The 22,299-nt window shown below is 36.8% G+C and overlaps 1 protein-coding gene across 4 annotated transcripts in view; it reads left to right on the top strand.

The window, feature by feature from the left end:
- LOC121303796 (CBP80/20-dependent translation initiation factor-like) overlaps positions 1 to 22,299 on the top strand; it is a 127,674-nt gene that overhangs the window by 42,224 nt on the left and 63,151 nt on the right. For all 4 annotated transcript variants that reach the window (XM_041234601.1, XM_041234592.1, XM_041234608.1 and 1 more), the window contains one exon: positions 1,652 to 1,727. In XM_041234601.1, coding sequence (XP_041090535.1) covers positions 1,652 to 1,727 — 76 coding nt within the window. The remainder of the gene's footprint in view (positions 1 to 1,651; positions 1,728 to 22,299) is intronic.

The following is a 22,299-nucleotide window of genomic DNA, read 5'->3' as shown; positions in this document are numbered from 1 at the left end:
AAAGCATCTAACAGGTAAATGTTGTCTTTTGGTAGTTTAGTTATCACTTGGCTATTTTAATATAAAATGCAAATACATATTTATAATATTTTTCAAATTGGGAGCACATGCATGTACTTCAGAGGATCCAACAAAAATTAGTTACTGGGCATTTCATATAAGTTTAATTAGTCATATTCTAATACTTTAATTCCATAAAAATGACAAAAAACACAGTTTATATAGATTTATTTTGGTAGCAAAAAATCAAAATCGGCATCATTCAGTGTTGAATTCCAATATGTATAGCAATATTGTCTTCAGTATTGTGCTATATGGCAGTACGGATCCTCGGTCCTAATACCCACCCTTAGTAACTACTAGTGTTTCTTGGTCCTCCTTACATATCTCATCACAAGTCTTGTACAACAAGTGACTGGGTCATCTGCACAAACTGTATAACAAAACAAGCTAACCTGTTTATTTAGGGTTCTCAAATAACAAAATAATAAATGGGACAACGCATCTGTATACTGTAGTATGCATTGATATTCCATGGCATTGAATGCATAAAAACATGTTCTTGGTCTGTGTGCTTCCCAGACCTCAAATGTCACTTCCCTGTACATCACCTGCCTGTTCACAGGAATTGTTTGCACATAACCCCCCTGCTCTGTATAAGCTGCCTATTTTCCCCTGTTCACTAAAATTACTTGATATTTATAACTTGTAGTTTGCTCTTTTAACTACAAAAAATGTTTTTAGGTACCCAATAGTGTTCTGATGATCAGCTTTATTCTTCTGTTTGTTACATTTCTTCTTCAGCGTTCCGTGAACTCCTCTTGAAACCTGCTTGCCACTACTTTACATATTACATCTAAGACAGCAACAACTAAAGGCAACACCTTGTTGTTTCTTATGCATGTAAATGATTTACTTTATTTTCAACATGGGCATGTACCAACTTGTTGAAATAAGTACAGTAAATCATTTTAAAACCGTGTGGGATAAGTACAGCTTCAATTAAAGTTACTAAAATAAATTTCTTACATTTGGTAAAAAACTTCAATTATTTGATGTATTTTGGTGAAGTGTGGCACAGCAAGATAATTAAACCAGTTTCCCTTACATTAATTAGCTTCAGTGCCCCTTAGCTACCCCCTTATTGTTTTATTCAAGTGCAATTTCTAATGTTTTCTTGCGTCCATGTTGGTCCTCAAGTACAGAGTCCCCCATCTCTCCCTTTCAGAGGAAATGTTACATTTTGTGTTATCCACCTGGCTTGCAGTTTAAATAAACAAGGATGGCACATAATGTGTGACGAGGATTTCTAACTTGAAGGCACTGCCTTCCAAAGAAAGAATAGGGACTGCAGTGCTGTTTTTATAAAACTTGGGAGTTTAAAATGAAAGGGTGTTTGCACACACAAGGTCAAAAACACAGCGGTCCAGATTCTTAAATCATTTTACTCCTAAGTGTTACTGGCTCTGAAAAGAAAAAATACAAATTGAATGACACAATTCCAATTCTACGACAAATAAGAAACAGACGCCAAGGTTAATTTCACTTCAGAAAAAGTAGTACCAGTGGCAATCTAGCCCAATGTCTGACCCCCAACCTTCATCTCTGCTGTAACCATCCAGTAATGTGATCATTTTGTACTCTGTTGCAGGATGGTTAAAGGAAAGTTCGAGGATGATGATGGCATTAATTTAAATGACATGGAGAAGTTCCTGCCAGTCTTGCCGGTATGTTTACTCTTTACTCTAATGTTGTCCACCTGTGTGCTTCCCTTTTGTACATATAATATTTGCTAACCTTAATCCACACTTATTGCCAAATTTGAGCCTTGTCCCCTCCTGTAAAGTAACAAATGTGGTGCTGAACTTTCTGGCTGTTCTTTATTTCCTAATAAATTATTACTGTAGGATTATTTGCATTGTTACTGTAGGATTATTTGGATTGTTTGAAGATGAGTTACATCATGTTGCATCCAGATTTTTAGATGTTATTTATAATGCAATAGTTAGTTAGTTTACAAGAGATAATTAGAGAGATAATTTAATGTGTGGGCATGCAGAAACACTCAAAATATTATTGGAAGTTATACTCAACATTTACATTGTGTAAAATGATGGAATTTTTACTTGGTTATGACTGCCATCTAGTGGAAATAATAAGAATGTCACTTTCTGAATTCTGTCTGGAATTTAGTGTTCACTTCTAGATCAGGATGAGGTATGCTTATTCATTTTTCTGTTTCTACTGGTATCAGTGATTTATCGTAGAGAAAAAAGTTAATAAATCTCGTAAGTCGAGCAACCTTTTTAGACTTGTAATTGTAGATCTGTGTCTATATGTATAATAAATGTGCTTCTATTTACATGTGTTTATTCATGCTAAACTATTTTATTTTAATAGTTTAACTGTTTAGTTCAAACAAGGAGATACAATTTATTTAAAATTTCAACATTACTAAATTTAGATTTCCGCTTCAAGGTTTACAGATGACAAAACTTGAAAATACTGTAGTAAACATAATTTACACAGCAATTCGATTTTAAAATATATGTTTTCTGTGTCTTTTTGGCTGATATTAATGTTAAACTTTTGTCTTAATAAATATTTTACCCTTAAAGTTGTTTATCCAGTAAAACGAGGACTGTGTATGTTGGCTTTGAGCACAGTAAACTCAAGGTTGCAAAGTTGTAGAGTTTGGTACTGCATTTGAAAATGTGCATCAGGAAACCAAGCAGATATTTTAGGTGTTGCTGAGTGATTTATTTTACTCTTTTTCTTAGTATATATTATATATTAGTCTAGTATGTGTTTACAGGCCGACTAATTCTTTAACCCTTCCTGGTAAACTGAACTACCAGGGAAGAAAATGGTGCTTCCCACCTTGGCTTAGGGGGTTAATAGTTTAAATGTAAGCTACGTATTAAATGTATAGAATTTTGCCTAAATGTTTAACTGTTTTTAAAAATATGCAGGGCATATAGCTGTTAACCTTAGTGTTTACTGTAGTAAATGTGCAATGTAGGACAACTTATTTCATGTTCAATATTTTTTAATGTACACACATATATAGTCTTATATGGCAGAAGGCTTATTATATGATCTGATTGGTTACAAATATTCCCAATATGTTCAACAAACGCACGGTCGACCAAGATTCTGTTTCTTCTAGGTGATGGATCTTACCTACTACTTTTTTCATCAACTCTGGCCATGGCATGTTAGATTTATTATTGCACACATATAAACTATGTGTTTCACCATGGCTAACTAGTAACAAAATAATAGTGTTGTTGGATGTATTTCCTATTTATAAGCCCCTTTTATATATATTTTATAGATACCATATTGTATCTTAAAATGAGTTCAAGAATAATGGACTGCTTTGAGCACAGCATGCAAGAAAATGACAAATCAGCACTTCCAGGCAGAAACATCATCCAAAACATGGTACATGTCACCGGAAAAGAAAGTTATAGGCTACACAAGTAATAGTGTAATGTTAAAATACAGATACGGTAGCTACAGAAAAATTGGTTGTTCTTAGTTGACAGTTAGTATTTAACTTGTACTCTGACAACTGTGAAACGGCAGTCATTTCAACGAAATGTAAACGTGAGCTTGTAGAATAATCAATAAAAGATGCAAAGCAAAAAAAAACAGATGAGGTGGAGAGCAACTGTGTGCAATTCAGGGAGAAGAAAATGAAAACAAAGGGTTACATTTTACCTTCTTAAAACCTAGATCCAAAGGAACTTTGTTAAAAAAAAAGAAATACTAAATAATATAAATGAATAATAAAACTACTTCATATCACATTTAATAGTTTCTGTAAAAAATAGACGTGAAAGAATGCATAGATGTGAGTTTTTTCACATACCTAAATTGGCCTAACTAATATTTCTACAACTCATTCAATGGTTTTGTCTCTACCTGGTTATCATATGTAAAAGCCTTTGTTAAATAATGAAAACAAGCTGCATTGCAAGGCAGCCAGGGGGTAACACAGTTAAAAGTTTGCATTAGCGGATATAACCCAGGCTCTTACTAAAGATGTGGTCTTGTGTTCCTACATCTGCTCTTTCTGTGCCATGCTCACTTGGCAGTGAACCAGGTGAGCTACATAGTTTGGCCGAGAGGCCAGTTAGAGACTTGGCACATCTGGATAACCCCCATGCCCCACCACCTCTGTCAGAGTAGATATGGGTTACCTCAGAACAACAGTTAGTGTGCCACTATGTTTTCTTATATACTTTCAGCTGCATAGGCCCTGCCTACGTTCCCGCTAGCTGCTCGCCACGTCGCCACAAGCGTAACGTTTTCTGTGGCTCGTCAAATTTTTACCAAGTTTGCCACAGTGGCGAAGGCTTTAAAAAATGTACTTGTGTAAGATTGCCAGCATGATTTACTTTCAATATGTGCTGGTAGATGAATCAATACAGACGGTTTAGTTTGATTTCATTTCGCTCAATTAAATCCCATTAGCTTGATTTTGTAATATAAGCATGCCACAAACATTGTGTTTGGCGGAAGGACAGAGGTTTTAATTAGAAACAGTCAGTGGACGGCGCTGCACAAGAAAAATAATTTTTCAGATTAAATACACATCTTTTTGCCTTGCTGAAATTTGTTTATATTATTGTTAAGTGGCTTAAGTTTTTCCAGTGTAGCTAAATGTTAAGTTAGTTACTTTAGCCTCAGTGGCATGAAAGTCTTAGAGGGAACGTAGCCTTCTATCTATCAACATATAAGCTATTTACTCCAAAGTCTGTTTTTGTAGTGGTATTAAAATGGAAGGGGAAGACTTTGATAAGGGATCAGTAATGAACAGGATGCTTGTTAGGCAAGGCAGGATTACAGGAGTGGCTTTGCCATAATGACACCAATGTAGTAGAATGGAAGTGGGGTTTAATATGTGACTTCACAAAGCACTCACTCACTCACTCACTCACTCACTCACTCACTCACTCACTCACTCACTCACTCACTCACTCACTCACTCACTCACTCACTCACTCACTCACTCACTCACTCACTCACTCACTCACTCACTCACTCACTCACTCACTCACTCACTCACTCACTCGTCCTATTTACTTCACACAACTGCCTGAGGTTTGCGTGGCAGTTAAATTAAAGCTACAAGCTTAGCTCTCATTGTTCGTTTATTTTTGGCTGGTGTGGAGGTGGAAGATTAGATCTGCTGCAAGCGCTGTTAAAAGGAATAAAATAATTAGCTGAGAAAGCAGATCATGCAGAAGGTAAGGGATAGCACAGAAATGTACTGAATGTCATGTATCACCTGCATGGGAAGGGTATCTCTGACAACTTTAATATGCAGTAGAGGGGGCATCTGTGTATACAGTATATATGTCACTCTTCAGAGATGTAATTAAAGTGTGACATACAATTGGGATGAAACTTGATTAGTACTTTCTTGTGCAATTGTGATTCAACTCAATTAGCTCATTGTTTAGTACAGTATTACAATTTGGTAACAAGAATATAAAGTGATGTGTCCATATGTTTAAGTGTATATATAAGGCCCTCCATCTAAAAAAAAAAAAAAAAAAGGTTTCTGCAATACCAGTGCCTAATTACTTCAGGTGTTATATTAAAAAATCACTTGAATGTTCCAACTGCAGTAAGGCCATGTGACTGACAGCAAAGGCAGAGGTTGCATTTGAAATAGTTGGATATCCTGAATTAATGTTTCCAAGCACAATAAGTAGTGAATGTTAATAAAGCTAATAATATGAGGTAAGAGAATTGAGAATTTTCACCCATTTTAAGACCAATAGCTTTAATTATTACTGTAAAAATATTAATTCTGCTGACCCTGGCGAAGGCATTTAAATCACTAATATAGGTTTCTTTCACTTTTTCTGTTTTATAAATAAGCAGAGTTTTTAGTTTTAATTACCTTAGAATTGGACGTCTTTGTTTGTAACTGACAAGTGCGAGTCTTATTTTGAGGATTATCTCAGAATGATTTCATCAGTACAACAATTGGTCAGTTTTAATAGTAGTGCTTTATTAAACATCAAAATCAGCATGGAATCAAAAAGGCGCATAATTACCAACATAATGCATAGTTCTCATTTATCTGGTCTAACAAAAGAGCGCTATACAAGCCTCTCAATACGTAACCTGTGGTTACATCATTCTTCAACAATTCATTTGGTAACTTTCCTTCATTACAGTTTTGGTACCCCCTTGGTCCTTCTAATAAACATACTCACAATTCATGTATTTGAGGCACACTGCTGATAAGATATATTACTTCAAGAGATTACAGGAAGAGTGTAGGACATCAACAACCTCCACATATACTCAGATAAGCATAGAAAATAGAAACACGTTAGAAATACAACGCAGTTTTCTTCTAACAGGATGATCCTAGCATTCCCAATCATTTTCAGCACTGCTGCTTCCTGCCTTAGACTGCTAAACGAAGCCCTTGCAGCCTCCTGTCTTTAAAGTCGCTGGTATTCCAGATTTGCAGTCATGTGCCTTGGGAAAGACACCTTATTTGAAGCTTTTCCTTGATGTGCTGAGAATAGAAACAGAAACAGTAAATACCTTGGCAGGAATCTGTTTGGGAAAGCTAACTTCCTGTATACAAACTAAAGGTGTCCGAACTGTGGTGCTTTTACTGGGGCGCTTTTCCTTATTATTCATTCGTGTAATGAATTACACAAATCTGTACACCACAACACTAGAAACACATTTCTCCAGCTTATAAACTTTACAGACTGTTTCATCTGTAATCTGTTTTTCTTTGTTTCCAAGAGCGGGAGTGCAAGAAGATGTAGAAGACTGACTGAAGAGATGTTTTCAGTAGAACTACAAACTGTAAAATTAGAACAAACCATTTCAACAAGAAGTCAATGCTTTTCCCATTGCTATATCTAATACTTCTCTTCAGTTTTAGTTTTTGTCTAATTTTATAACTAAGTTTGTTTTAGTTTATCTGATTTAAAAGCATGTTTTCAATGCTTCAGTACAGAGCACAATATAGATTTGTATGCATTGTACCCAATAAGAATGTGTTTCTGGAAATAGCAAACATAACAGGTTTTAAGGAGCACTAACATTTGCCATCTTAACTGTAACCACATTATGAGTTTCTTTCTGGTATATACTAGGGTTCTAAATTATCAAAACTGAGCTTTCTTAGACTTTTTAAAGCTGAATCATTTGTTCAAAGCTCTTTCATTTCTAAGCTTTATTTAGTGTGACCTGTCAGGTTTTGTGGATATACAGTAGAGGTTTATATTTATAAGACTTCCAGGATGTAAACCAGACATTAAACAGGTGAGATTTCAATCTAGTCAGAAATAAAATACTGACAATGTTGGTAACCCACTGCCAGACGTGGTTTAACAAAGGGGTGATGTTTATTTAAAATCCCAGCATATAAAATGTAAACATGACAGTTAACGTGGATTTCAAGCGAATATGATGTTTATAATGACAAATTACTGGCAGTTTGTTCAGTTACGAGGTTGCCAGTCTTCATTCTTCCTGGGGTGGTGGAGACACTTGGATATTGTGAGTCTTCATTCAATCAGATACCTTTGACAGGTGCGTCACAGTTGACTGTGGAATCTTATACCAGTATCTCGTTTTAACTCTGTTAATTAAAATATGAATATGTTGGTGTTAGGTAAAACTGTAGTGCACTGTGACTTTCTTTTCTTAATAGCTGTTATGAGAAATATAGGATAGCTAAATTGAGGTGCTAGGCATCTGAGTATAGTTGACAATAGAATATGAAGAGGTTCATCTCTGGCTCAAGTTCAATGAATTTTGCACAGTTTGACAAGAGAAGCCAGGTCAGGATTGAGATGCATTGTCGGTGCTGTTTCGGGGAAGCTCACATAGGGTCAAGCTGTGCTATCATGAGAACTAAATTGTCAAACACAATATTGAAAAATAAATGTGGGCCTACAGTTGAAGGCCCTAGCAAGCCAGTTTGCATATACACAGTGTAGATGCAGCGCTGTGTCCAGGCTAGGGTTAAGAGTTACAACACCTTCCAAGTGGATGAAAGTTTGCTTGCAGGGTTCTAGGTCCAGCGCCTACGTGCAACGACGCATAGACTCCTGACTCGAGCCTAACCCTGTGACTCCTTGCCCAACAGAAACGTGACAGTGCGTCTGAAGCGGGCTGTAAACATTCAGAGCCCACTGACTCTTGGCCAGGAGGAAGCGTTCCCCTTGCCAGAGAACAATATAGGGGTCAACATGCCACGCCTCCTTCCTACGCCCTCTTCCTTCCATTGTCACGGCAACGTGTGACTAGCAAGGAACACAGGCCCCAGGAATTGCTCATTGTCTGCTCAAACACACATACACACAAAACCTGAAAATACAAGAACTGAACTTCAATTCTCAACTTTTGACATGTTGGTACTCTGCCAAAGCGGGTTACAAGGCGATTAAATATGCTTTTCTCAGAGGGTAAATATTTTTGTAAATGCTTAAAGCTACTCGGCGCCTTCGTTTACTGGTAAGTGTGCAGACATCTTGGAATCAAGTGTATCACTAAAGCACCGGAGAAGCGGTACACCCACATTCTAGAGCCAAGTCGAGTGAGGGGAGGAGGAGGAGGAGGGGCCAACTGGTTTCAATGTGTACATTCCCTGGTCCTAACTTTGGCATTTAAGATGTACTTGTACGTTCATCTCACTGTAGTGAAGAAATGTAGTTTTGGCTCACAATTACCGACAATACATTCAACAAAATCATCTACCATAGACTTAGGCTTATAGTACCTCAAATAGCAGAATGCCAATACATTGTTCTCCTTCAGGTACCCGTTTCCTGGCGCTTTTTGTGTGGGATCTTTATTGGAATGTGTTTAGCATCATTTGAGCCTAGGGCAACACTTGGTGAAGAAGGCAGAAAAACCCTTACAAAAGTTTCTTGGCAGCTTTGCATCTTAGCCTGTCTTAAAGAAGAATTGTGAATAACTGCTGTCGGCTTTGCCTTCCCCATGAAAGGGCATGCCAGTGAATACTTTTATCTCAGCAGTGCACCAGAGGGCAGTCTTCTTGCAAGCTGTACTGTACTGCAGCTACCTCCTCCTAAAACCTCCTTGCTCTTCATGGATACAGACTATCGTATCATCTTTTCCTAGTGGTTTTCCTCGCTTTAAGTTCCTGGAAATCATTTTTTCATTGAACTCTTCTCCCCATTCTGGCATCTTTTGTCTCCTGTGAGTTTTAAGATCCTGTGATTTGTTCACATAATTTAAAAGGACAATTTTAATATTTGTTTACCAATTTTAAATTGATTTCTTAAGAAAGCAAGCACACTCATACTTCTGTTTTATTGTGAGTTTGGAAATAATGGGCTCTATTCACAAAGCTTTTTTTTTTCACAATTTTCTTGTATGTTTTTAAAAATAATACGTTTAATATTCCTGAATATGTTTTTTATTTGTGTTAATGAAACCATCAACAGTGCCGAACAGTTCCAGGAATACCAAACTTGATTTTATTCCTAAAAACACTTTTAATATGTCATGTGATGTTAGACCTTAAAAAATACTTTATTTTAGTTGTAGTGAAATATATAGCACCAAATAAAATATTACAAAAGCACCAGCTGAACTAAATGTAGGTAATGTCAGCACCTCTGTAATCAAATCAGTGCTATTGATACATTGTAAAACATGTAACTGCAATTTACTGAGCCTGGGTGCTGGAAGAGTAAGGGCTTGGGTGGAAAACCTCAGCTAGAGCAAGACACAAAGCCACATATTTGCAAGTTGCTTGCCATTTCTTCCTAGTTCTTGAAATTATATTTGTTTGGCTTCCTTTGTTTTCACTCTACCATAATATAGCTATTCCTCCACGTAGTTTTAAAAAATATCTGATTCTGTTTTGCACACAGAGCAGAGAACAGTTGAACATAAATCAGAGATTTGTGCCCAACCTACTTCAAAACAAAATCAATGGAAATGATGGTCTTCTGGGATGGCTGAATTTCCTTCCAAGTTTACTGAAATTTTGTGGAAAAGGCAATGCAACAGTCCCAGGGTTCATTCTGAAAGGCTTTGCTGAAAAGGAAAGCCTTATATCAGCTGTGTGTGTGTTTGTGTATTGCTCTTCATTATCTTCATTAGAGCAGAGACTTCTGACTGCTGTGGCACAGTCTTTTCCTTTGAAGACAAATATAAAAGAGGTTCAGTATTGCCCTGGGTAAGGCTTTCTTACTTGTGTGCTCCCAGCTGTCGTAAGCTGTCAGTTTGTTGCGTGAAAGCATTTTAAAATTGTGTTTTAAATAATTTGGGAAATAAATGTGCTCAAAATATCTCTTTCAAGTCTCTTTGGCCATAGGCAGCAACCCTGTCTCTAATGTTTTTTTTTATTATTTAATTTCACCTTGAAAGGCAATGCATAAAGTGCCTTTATTCACCCTATTCTGTTTGGAGAAATGCATACATTGTAGCACTTTGGTCTGATAACTTGGCCGTTTTGGTTTATCCTCTGGCATATGCAGCATTTTAACCTGAGGTTGTCCAAGGACCTTATAACTGTTGCCCATCCTTGATAAATAAAACAGCCAGTTACCTACTGATACTAGAAACTTTACTATCTCTGTCATTTCAACCATTATGGAGTTAAATGTATAACGTTAAGTACTTTGCTACGGTACACAAAAGAATATAATCCAAATATCACAATGGTGTATTGCTGTACAGAGGATTGAGTGGATCTGTGTTTACTGGGACTCTGAAAGGCAAAATAGAATGGCCTCTCCCTCACCTTTCTCTCCTATGTTTTATCCATAGTTATGAAATATGTTAGCTTGTATAACATTGACTTTTTATGTATTTTTTCTTTATATATATTTCATCCATACTGTAACTTTAAGTACTCAATAGTGGTACATTTAGAAATATCAAAAGAAACATTTTAAATTCAGTTACTTTTATTTGTGATACTAGAGGTATTTCATAAACTATACAACTCTTTTTAGGTTGACTTTGAAACTTCTAAATCTCTTTTTAGGTTGTATTTTTTGTTTCAGTTATCACATCTTGGCGACTCAATATTTTAAAGCACCTGTGGCTTCAATAGAACTCAAAGAAACACGTCTAGCCCCTCAGTACAGCAGATACACTGCCCCTTGTGTTTGCAAAGAAATACTATGTTTGCTCTATGAGCAGGAAATACCATATTGAGCTAAAATTAATTAAAATTAATTAAAATGTCAACAGGATGGTAACACTTAGACAGACAATGTTACAAAAATAATTTCATTTTTTAGTTTTTTCAATTGTTAATTCATTTTAGAATAGAACTGCAGCCTGAGTATTTATCTGGTACTAACAATAGAGTCAGTTATTAGTATCCTTCCTGAAGAGTACAACAGTGACTGGCAAGGTAACTGCATAGTTACCATTTCCATTAGCTTCCTTTTGTTTTTCTCTCGGTGCCAGATTCAAACACCAGCCAGCGCTTCTATAGTTGACAATGTGCCGCAGTGGCAGTTAATTTAACAACTTTCAGTAAAGTAATGTTGTGAATACTTGATTGTGTGATCAACGTCAGAGGCATGTAACTGTGATCGTATATGGATGTTACAAGCATGTATTTAAAGAATATGTATGTCAAGAATATAGCAAAATGTTTGTTACACATTTATATTGCACCCCCTTGGCCAGGTTGACTGATTTTAGAAATATACAGCATTTATTCAGCAATTTTGACTAACATCTCGAACTCCTCACCCACCAAAAGTCCCTTCCCGATGCAAAATCTCCCACATTTGTATTGCCCCCAGTCCAGCAAGGTTTTTATATATATATGTATGTGTGTATATATATATATATATATATATATATATATATATATATATATATATATATATATATAATGGGACGTAGAATGGCACCCTGCAGTACTACACCGACGTCATATGTATTATACCGTTAATACTCCCACGTAAGTAATTGTAAAAACGATGTCAGCGTATCTGTGGATTTTCGATTTGAATTAACAAGGCCTAGCTAGCTTAATACATCTGTTTCAATAGCACCCAGTTGCTTAGTATTATAAATGTAAATCACCTCATCTTTTAACATTTACCTTAGTGATGATCCATTGTGGTTTTGTCTTTCTTTAACCAACTTCTTACCTAGCTTGTTTAGCAATTTGGAAAATTTGTACCAAAGAGGTTCATATTTGATGCTCAAGAGCCTGCAATGGGTGGGGGGAATTTCCTGCAGTTCGTGGGTTGTTGAATGAAAAAAACATGATTGTTTATTCAAGGTTTCCAAATTGTGGATATAGGAAGGAATGTAGAGAGGGAAGTGAAGTTACTGGCAGTTACAGGTCACTTGGCATATTTCAGTTCAGATAGCCCATTAGAAGTAAGTACATGTGGATGGGATTTTGATGATTTAATTAAAAACTCTGATTATATAAATTCCTCTAAATAGTAGAGGAAGTGAAATTTAATACAGGGCAATCCCATGCAGTCTTGGGGATATCGCCTAATTAGGCTCAGGGAAGGGATGCAGCATTTTTAAACATCATACCTCCAGTATAAATAGCTATGAAGTCAGATTGTGTTAGTGTCAGCAATACTGTTGCTTGGAGACATCACCAACACACAGCTAACAACATGATGTAAGTGATAGGGACTCCCTTAGCTTTGGAAGGAGCAAGAGGTAAACTAGGCGCCATTTCGTCAGGGTGTATAAAAAATAAATGGCATGCACTTTAAAAAGAAGGTGGCAGTGTGGCATTCACGTAACAGCCCAGACTTTCCTCCCTTTCAGGGTTGGTTTTAGTCAATGCACCGGTTTAGAACATTGAGTAAGGATACAGTCTTGTAAAGAGATGACATGCTGAGATGTACAGAAAATTAGAATGACATGGACATGTTGTTACTCAGTGGTTCCACTCCCTACTGAAAGGGGCATTGTATGCTGCTCAAGGATGTTTTCCTTGGTGCTGTTGGCTGCTAGATTTAGCAGTGTGGTCAAGGGCTGCTTCAATAGGAAAGTGGTGTTTTTAAAATGTTACTAGTAAGCTTCCAGGATAACTGTGAAGTTTGGTACAAGTTTCGGAACGCCTGAGGAAAAAAAAATGCAATCTGGGGTCCAGTCGTTGCATAATCTTGTAAATGTTCATAAAAATTATCATTACTTAATCCTTATACTGCATCAATAAAACGTCCTAGATATTAAAACCAATTTAAAGTGTGGATTATTCAGCTTTTAATGAGTAATGGAATTTGTAAGTAAATGCTGAAGTAAGGGGTGTAACATAACCTAATACTTAATCTAAAACACCTGTACCTTTCCATTGTCAGATATAGATGTAATCATAGATTTGTTATTGCCCAGCCAGTAATACAATAGAGGTCTTATTTAACAATTTAAACAGTGATGAATCTCATCTAAAATGTGTTTTATATTTAGCTGAAGTTAATAAGGGGGTCAATACATCACCCCTGGGAGAGGAATGGGGGTTTAAGGTGAAAGTATTAAGACATACTGCTGTTGTAGCTCATTTAAAAAAAAAATAACCTCAATTGAGTATTTCTCGTGACCGATGAACTAGACATAAATGTATCTTCTCTATGGATAATATGTGAATAAACAGGAAAAAGCAACATGCCCTATCTTTAAAGAACAACAGAAACCTAGATCTCAGATTTGTAAAGCACTTCAAAATGCTTTGCTTTGTCAGTACTACTAAGACGGTGATGGATAAAGCCTTAAGCTCTAAACCAGGAGTGAGCCGAAAAGGGACAAATCAAATCAAAAGCTGGAAAGTAAATTATAAAATATGTCCAACTTTTCTGCTCCTCAGTGTATATAAAGGAAGTTAAATCAAGTAAAAGTCAGTTTAAACTCAAAGGTGTTGGCTGCATTAGCTTCAGCAATCACTCCTCATTACTTGGGCCGTGTAGCCTTCAGAAAAAGCAAACTCGATACTGTTTGAAAAGTAACTGAAGTTTGGGCCCAAGATCTGCCCCTCTTTCAAATTACTTTACTATTATTATAATGAAGAGGTAATTTTTTCCTGTTTACAAATGCTTTGACCTTACTAAGCTTAAACTAGGCGTTAAATAAAAGGTTAGCTCATTCTTGGCGGAATCAGCTATTCTTGATGTGCTGCCTGCGCAAATCTGACTTGGGCGGCTTGCTAGATGTAGAGTATGCTGTCAGGTACTGGACAGGTAATTATAGTACAAGGCTGTGCAGCCCAAAGCACACCATCTGGCTGCCTTCGTACTCCTCCACCAGCCTTCATTTCTAACCCAACTAAAACTTTTTTTATTTTTATTTTTTTTTTTTAGTCTGAAGTTACACACAGGACCATGTGTGTATCTTTTGAACAGGCCAGTCCATGCTGTTGTACAGTACTTTGCTGCATTGGCTCTAAAACCTGTGTAAAAACTTGAGAGAACACGTGATCTCACTTGAGTTGGAGCATTTCCGTCCTGGCATTAGTCCAAATATATGTAAAACACAGGATTCTTTGGCCTTGTTTCAAAACTATGCCAAACACTTGATAAAATGAAATCAAGTGATGGCAGTGGATATGATGTCATCCTCTAACAAGCTTTCAGATCTGCAAAAGAATAGAAAATACATTTTAAAGAACAAATACCAACAATGTAATTGAAGTACTGTTTATTTTAATGAAGTACAATGCTGTATGGCATACAGCCAATGTATCTGTTGCTATAATGCATATTGTGTTAATACATGTGCTCCTTTGTTTAATGGCTGAAACAATGAAGTTCAGAGTCTGATATCAAATCAGGTGACTTCTAATACAAAGATAATTTGCAATTTAGTTTTTCAACTTAAGAATTCAACACTACATGGCAGGATGTACCATTTTTCCACTGGCTTTTACCATGGCAATGGAAATAACTATTAGGGCATCAAAATGGGTAGTGGGAGGAGAGCGCTTGGCTTCTGGAATGTGACTATCACCAATACAAGCATACATAGATGACATGACGTCAATGACTACAACAGTAGCCTGCACTATATGGTTATTGGGCAAATTAACCAATAAATTGAATGGGCACAAATGCAATTCAAGCCCACTAAATCAAGGAGCATCTCTATAACACCGTGTAACAATTTTTTTTCTTTTCCTAATTGCTTATGCCTCAAAAGTATAGAAAATGGCTATTATTCCCCACAAACTTTGCTTTTGTGACCAGGACAGTGATATTTTGAAATGTACCTATTTTCCAGAACATTCCAGATAGATTCAGTGCTGAGTAAACTTGGAGTAACTTCTAGAACTTTCTAGAACTTTCCAGTAATAAAAATCGTAGTATAAATACAGGGACCTTAAGCCCCCCAGTTCAGTTTAGTTCCAGCTGCCTAAGTGGATACATATCTGCATTTTTCTGAGATGGCATCAAGAGACTGCAATGGTGGCATTCCTGATGGGTCTCCAAGGCGGTTTTACCAAGTTTCCCTGCTATCTTTGCCTTTGGGACAGCAGGGACACCAAGGCGCACTACCACAGGCGGGACTGGCCACAGCAGACCGAGTTCTCTGTGGGGAGGAACAACGTCAAGTGGGAGCCACTGGTGGACCCCCGGACGGTGCTGATGCCACCACTGCACATCAAATTGGGCCTTATGAAACAATTTGTCAGAGCTCTAGATAAGGAGTCGGCAGCCTTCAGGTACCTTCAAGACTTCTTCCCTAAGCTGTCTGAGGCAAAGGTCAAAGCTGGTGTCTTTGTCGGACCACAGATAAATAAGATCCTGGAGTGCAATGAATTCCCCAAGAAGCTCACTAATAAGGAGAAAGTGGCTTGGAACAGCTTTGCCGCAGTGGTTCGGGGCTTCCTGGGCAATCGCAAGGCCGAAAACTATGTGGAGCTGGTTGAGACTCTGAAGAACTACGGCACAATGGGCTGTAGGATGTCCCTCAAAGTCCATATGCTTGATGCTCATCTTGGTAAATTCAAGGAGAACATGGGAGCGTACTCGGAGGAGCAAGGTCAGCGCTTCCACCAGGATATACTGGACTTTGAACGCCGCTACCAAGGACAGTATAACGAGAACATGATGGGAGACTACATTTGGGGGCTGATTCGTGAAAGTGATTTACAGTATAATCGTAAATCCCGAAAAACTACTCACTTCTAAATCTTTTGTAGTCATTTTTGTATTACTTTAGTATAAATACATGTTAATTTGGATTCATATGTTGTTTTTTTCTGACTTTATGTGAACGAAAAGACAGTTTTCTCATTGGAAATAGGTAAATTTCAAAATATTACCTTCCTGGTCACAAAAGCAAAGTTTGTGGGGAATAATAGCCATTTTCTATACTTTTGAGGCATAAGCAATTAGGAAATAACACTTACTACCCAGGAACAAAAATTGTGTTACATAGTATAATTAAAGGTAAAGTAGTAGATAAAAGGTTCTACATTAATGGTGAGGCAATACCAACAGTGTCCGAGAAGCCAGTGAAAAGTCTAGGGAGATGGTACGACGGGGATCTAAAGGACACAGTTTGTGAGGGACAAGTTAGACAACAAGCAGCGGAAGGGTTGAAGAGCATAGATAGCAGCACTTTACTGGGCAAACTGAAACTCTGGTGCTTTCAGTTTGGTCTACTGCCAAGACTCCTGCGGCCACTGACTGTACAAGGTTTCCTTGACTACAGTTGATAAGATGGAAGCGTTAATCAGTTCATACATCAGGAAATGGTTGGGAGTTCCACGCTGCCTCAGCAGAGTGGGACTTTATGGTAAAGGAATACTGCAGCTACCAGTCTCAGTCTCACAGAATCACTATTGAGCCCTCTTGAGGTGTTGTGGGCTAGTCGACGGAACACCAAGGACAGAAGGTGCCCACTTGAAGACCCCAGAGATGTACTCTACTTAGCTCAATCCAGACGGTTGTCATGCTGATGCGCTGGGGAGAGCGCACTGTGGTTGATCCCCAGAGCCAGCATTGCAGCCATTGTGTGTGCTGATGCGCTGGGGTGGCAAAATAAGCTGATCCCTGGAGCCAGCATTACATTTCAGCTGTCAACACCAGGCAGAAGGATGTCTACATCAACAGATGGAAAGAATCGCAAATGGATGGAGATGCAGATGGATCTCATTAGTTTACTGTAAAGCTACGTCTTAGCTGGTGCTTATCTTGGCGAGATACTCTCATGTAATGTAAATCACATATATATAAAATGTGTGTGTGTGTGTGTATATATATATGTGTGTGTGTGTGTATGTATGTATATATATATATATATATATATATATATATATATATATATATATATATATATATATATATATATATATATATATATATATATATAATGTGTGTGTGTGTGTTTATTTAATTCTTGCCTTACTCCCGGGCCCCGTAGCTATGTTATGGCTGCTATGGTGGAATGGACGCCACCGGAGCTGCCTATTGTGAAGTGAAATGTTATTGCTCTTCTCTGAATTCCCATTCATCACACCGTTTTTTTTTTAGTAGCTAAACCAGAAATACACTACAGTAATAATAAACAGCAGATATTCAGAGGTCTTTTAGGCTTTTGTTTTGAGACACACAATTGTACCCAATTCCTCTTTTTGCACCTAGTTATCCTTCCTTTAACGGTTGGACTACCTAGAACTAAGCGTTTCATTTATTAGGTAAAGTGATAAATAAAAATGTATTACGAATTTGGTTGAAATTGATGGTGAATAAGAGTTGTAAGTGATTAAAGGAAGTCTGCAGCTTAAGTAAACTCAGCATTAGCCTTCGCTTCCTCAATAGCATAGATCTTTCAGCTCAGAATTACTAAACATAGGAAATGCAACTAACTATAGACTTCTTTGAATCCAACTTTGCTTCCTGCGATTTTTTGAGATTTGCATTGACCTGTGATCTCACAGGACTAATGGGGAAAATGTCACACGCACAGTGCATGCTCTAAGAACTGGAAACATTTCATGCAAGTCAATGTTTTGGGTTTGGGCCCGTTCCACAGCCATAATCGATATCTATGGGACAGTTTGATAGCTCGGCAGTTTTCTTAGGTGCTCTTGGTCCGTTTGTCAACCAAAGCTAGTTCGCTTGCTAAACCTCGATGTGAACAACTGCTGGACTCAGTCCTTTTGCACAGTGGAAACTAACTATACAAGGTAATATCACTTGGAAGTGGCCATTCAGTGCGTAGTTTAGTTCATATTCTGAGGAAACAAGTAGAGCAAAAACAGCCTTGTTTGTCACGGTCAGAAACAGTACAATTGTTAAATCGTCCCTGTTTTGCAATTGTACAGCCTTTTTTTAAGTGCAAAACTGCATCAGTGGGCTCAGCAAGATAATGGAATAATTTATTTAGGTTGTGTTAGCGGCATTAAAAAATAAAATAAAAAGTCTTATGGATTATTTGTTTAATCATGTATAAATGGTAATACTATTGGCTGATCTATTTTTTAAATCTGTCTTTTTATACATTAACATGTGTCTATTTGTACATTAACATGTTTTTAGATGACAATATAAATAAAATAGTGAATTGTTATTTCACTGTTATGTAGTGTGTTATTATGTAGTGTTATTTTAACGGCTTCAGCAAATAAGAGGGAAAAAAATGTCTAAAGCGCTGATATAAATTTGGTCAGACAACAAAAGCAGAACAACCCGAACATCTTTTCTCAAATTAATGCCACTAGTGCATTTAAAACAGGCATTTAACTATGTCACATTTCCCCACTTTTAAAAACCGTGCGTTGAATATGACACATCATCTGACTTTCACGTTATCTTATTTATCTGTACATGTACCCCTTATTGATTTATAACTATAGCAGTCCTGTTGTGTTTTTTTTTTTTTTTTTAATTGTAATTACACAACTTTACTAACCATACATTGGTAACCCCTTTTCATAAAGTGACCCAAATCCATTTTGTCTTTAGTTAAAAATGTGATGACTTGTACCCCAAATGTATGCAAAATGGTATACCAGTTCTGGTCTCTGCTCGGGCTTCCAGTATAAAATATTGTTGTTAGTTTGATTTCCATCCCATAAACCACTCACTCTGTTGTTGTTAGAGTCCAGCTTGTCAAGGGAGGAAGTTTCTCTCGTGCTTTTGTTCCAGTTTACTGTTTAAAGACTTAACGATGTGTTAAGTCTTCACTACTCTTCTACACAAACCAGATTCTGCTTGGCTGTACTTTACGAGAAGCTGGCAAACAGACGTTTGTGATGTATCCAGCTTTGATGGCAGAGTCTTCAGTGCCAAAAACGCGTTGCTTCGGGGGTTTACAGGGTTTATTTAATTTGCGACAGAAAACAGCAACTAATAATAATGCCCCGGAAAAAACTACAGATGCTAACCATAACTCATGTTCTTCTCATTTGGCTTTCTAGTTAAATAAATAAAAAATAAACTAATAAAAGGGGTGGGGGTCAAAGCGTTAGGGATCTTATTGAGTTGGATTGCAACGTTGCAATTTTACATAGGCCTACATGCATACATAGTTTACATGATATTGTATGTGGTAATTTCTAATTCCCTCTACTCAAAGGGGACAGCCTTGTAGAATATTACATGTACTCTATGTATAATGCCCATAATTACGCACCTCTTGTAAAACACAGAGCCTACTACTCTACTACCACTATCCTATCAAACGTCATCATATACTATGCACACCTTGGAATATAACACACAAATCCATTCAGAATTTGTAAAAGGGAATCATCTTGTCATGCTTTTCTAAGCACTGGAGCATCCTTCTATGCTTAGAGTAGAAACCTGTGCAAATATTTGCTGAATGTGTGACCTCTCAAGTCTGTTAGCTTTTGTCTACAGGCTAAAAAATAAACAATGATCAAAAATGTTTGATCATTGAACACTGCCCCTTTTTACTTTACCATGAAGCCCAAGGGTCATATAATTATGTGACATGTCTGGGCAATGACTTATGTCTCTTTCAACCTATGGCATCATGTCTTGTGTGTCCCTCGAAATTGAAACTGAAATTAAAATAGAAATAAGGGCAATTGATCTGTATATGAAGAGGACCAGTAGCAAACCAGGGTAGATCTAGGCCCTGTCCTAATGGGTGGAGCTGTAAAAGAGCCAATTAAGATGTCCAAAACTATGAATGGTACGGTCTGGGTCCTCCACATGTCTCTAACAAGCTAAAGTTTAAAGAGCCTTCCAGGGATAAGTGAATAATACAATGAACGAGGAAGGATTCTCAGCTGAGCTTTGCTGGAAAGGAAACCTTTTGTAAGCTTACTTCCTTTCATTGTCTCAGTTCATTCCATGGCATCCAAATCGGGCCAAGGCTGTAAGTTTTCTGCCACCACTTTTCTTCAAAATACACACAGTGTAGTTGGCAAACAGAGCGAAGGGACACTAAAGAAATCCCATTTGGAAAAGGTCCCAGAGCCAAAGTATGGCTTCTTTCTTTCTCTTTTTGTGTTTGGTTTTCTGTTCTCGCTAGGATTCCCCCTTTTAAAAACACAGCTGGTTTTAAAATGTTCTCATGTCTCTGGTGATTGGCAATGGAGAATGTGACCAGAGTAACTGAATTTACATGTATTTATTGACAGATTAAAACACCTGTTAATTTTACAAAATACAGAACCAAACAACAGAGTGATATAATTCAAGGTCACGTTGGCCCTCCTAAGTTTGTTTTCATTAACATTAACAGGAATAGGAAACAACAGACAGGAGAAAAACAGACAACCACTTTGCAGAGAAACAGTAAATGAGACTACTGATACAACTCCTCCGACACTTGAAATCCTAAAAATTACAAGACTTCCAGTAGTGTCTATTGTCTTTGGGAAGTGTTGCGTTAATAATAATAATAATAATAATAATAATAGTAATTCAGTTTTTAAACCAGTTGTCCTTCTCTACCCCCAACAACCTGTCTCTCGTCTCTGACAGTCAGTCACTTTTATAGTCCCCAGACTTTGTTTGTTTGTTTGTTTGTTTATAATTGCCTCTTCAATCTCTATATCCTAAAGTCTTACACTGCATTATTCACATACATGTACTAGGGGTGAGACGATATACCAAGGATACAATATGCATCATGATACACAAGCCACAATATGATTTGTGTCACGATACTTATGAAAAACTAATCTCTGCTTGATGGCCTTGAAAATATTTCAGATCTATACACAGATTCAGTTGAAAAATCTATTATATTTATTTACCACAAAATAGTTTACCACTTGTTTGAGTTCAAAGACAAAGCAGTATGTCAGCTAGAGTTCCTGAGATATCAGATGAACCTTAATTAACTAAATCTCATTCTGAGAAAGGAAAAAAAATAGTAAGCAATGTCTTTAACTATTAAGTACAACTTTGTTGTGTTGTGTGTCAGCATTAAGCTGTGATGTCTAATCAAAAATAATTGAAATATTTTTAAAGTATGTCATTGTTTTTCCTTGCATTACACTTAAGTTTAACTCAACAGGTTGTTATTATTCTTCTTATTATTATTATTATACCATACATTTTATCACTAAATATTTGTATTGTATGGTCGAATATATTATTTTATTTTGTATACTATTCTACACTGTGTGGTTTTTAAATGTGGTTAGAAATCATTTAAATTATTAGATTTAAATGAATGATAAAATTAGTATTAAATACAGTAAGTCATTTTCGTCAGGATTAACACATTTCTTTAAATAAAGTAACATAGTCAACCAAATCAAAGTTTAAGGATTACACTATGTAACACAATTTTTGTTCCTGGGTAGTAAGTGTTATTTCCTAATTGCTTATGCCTCAGAAGTATAGAAAATGGCTATTATTCCCCACAAACTTTGCTTTTGTGACCAGGACAGTGATATTTCAAAATATCACTATTTCCAGTGGGAAAGCAGGCAAATGTGTGTCTTTTCGTTCACATAAAATCTGAAAAAAACAACATATGAATCCAAATTAACATGTATTTATACTAAAGTAATACAAAAATGACTACAAAAGATTTAGAAGTGAGTAGTTTTTCGAGATTTACGATTATACTGTAAATATACTTATACACAGTATATTTCATTATAGTTGAGAATATATTCCGATATATGCTTACCTTTAGATCACCTTTAATCATTGTACAAATACATTAAAGCAGGTTTCAGTTAAAAATCTTACTTGGGGGGCTTCCGAGTGGCACATCCAGTAAAGGCACTCCGCCCTATAGCTTGGAGGTCGCCAGTTTGAATCCAGGCTAATACCACTGCCGACCGTGGACGGGAGTTCCCAGTGGGCGGCACACAATTGGCCAAGCTCTGCCAGAGCT

The sequence above is a fragment of the Polyodon spathula genome, chromosome 2 (assembly GCF_017654505.1).
Source record: "Polyodon spathula isolate WHYD16114869_AA chromosome 2, ASM1765450v1, whole genome shotgun sequence".
Lineage (NCBI taxonomy): Eukaryota > Metazoa > Chordata > Actinopteri > Acipenseriformes > Polyodontidae > Polyodon > Polyodon spathula.
The sequence above is the reverse complement of the archived record's forward strand: the minus strand, read 5'-3'. Positions and strand labels throughout refer to the sequence as shown.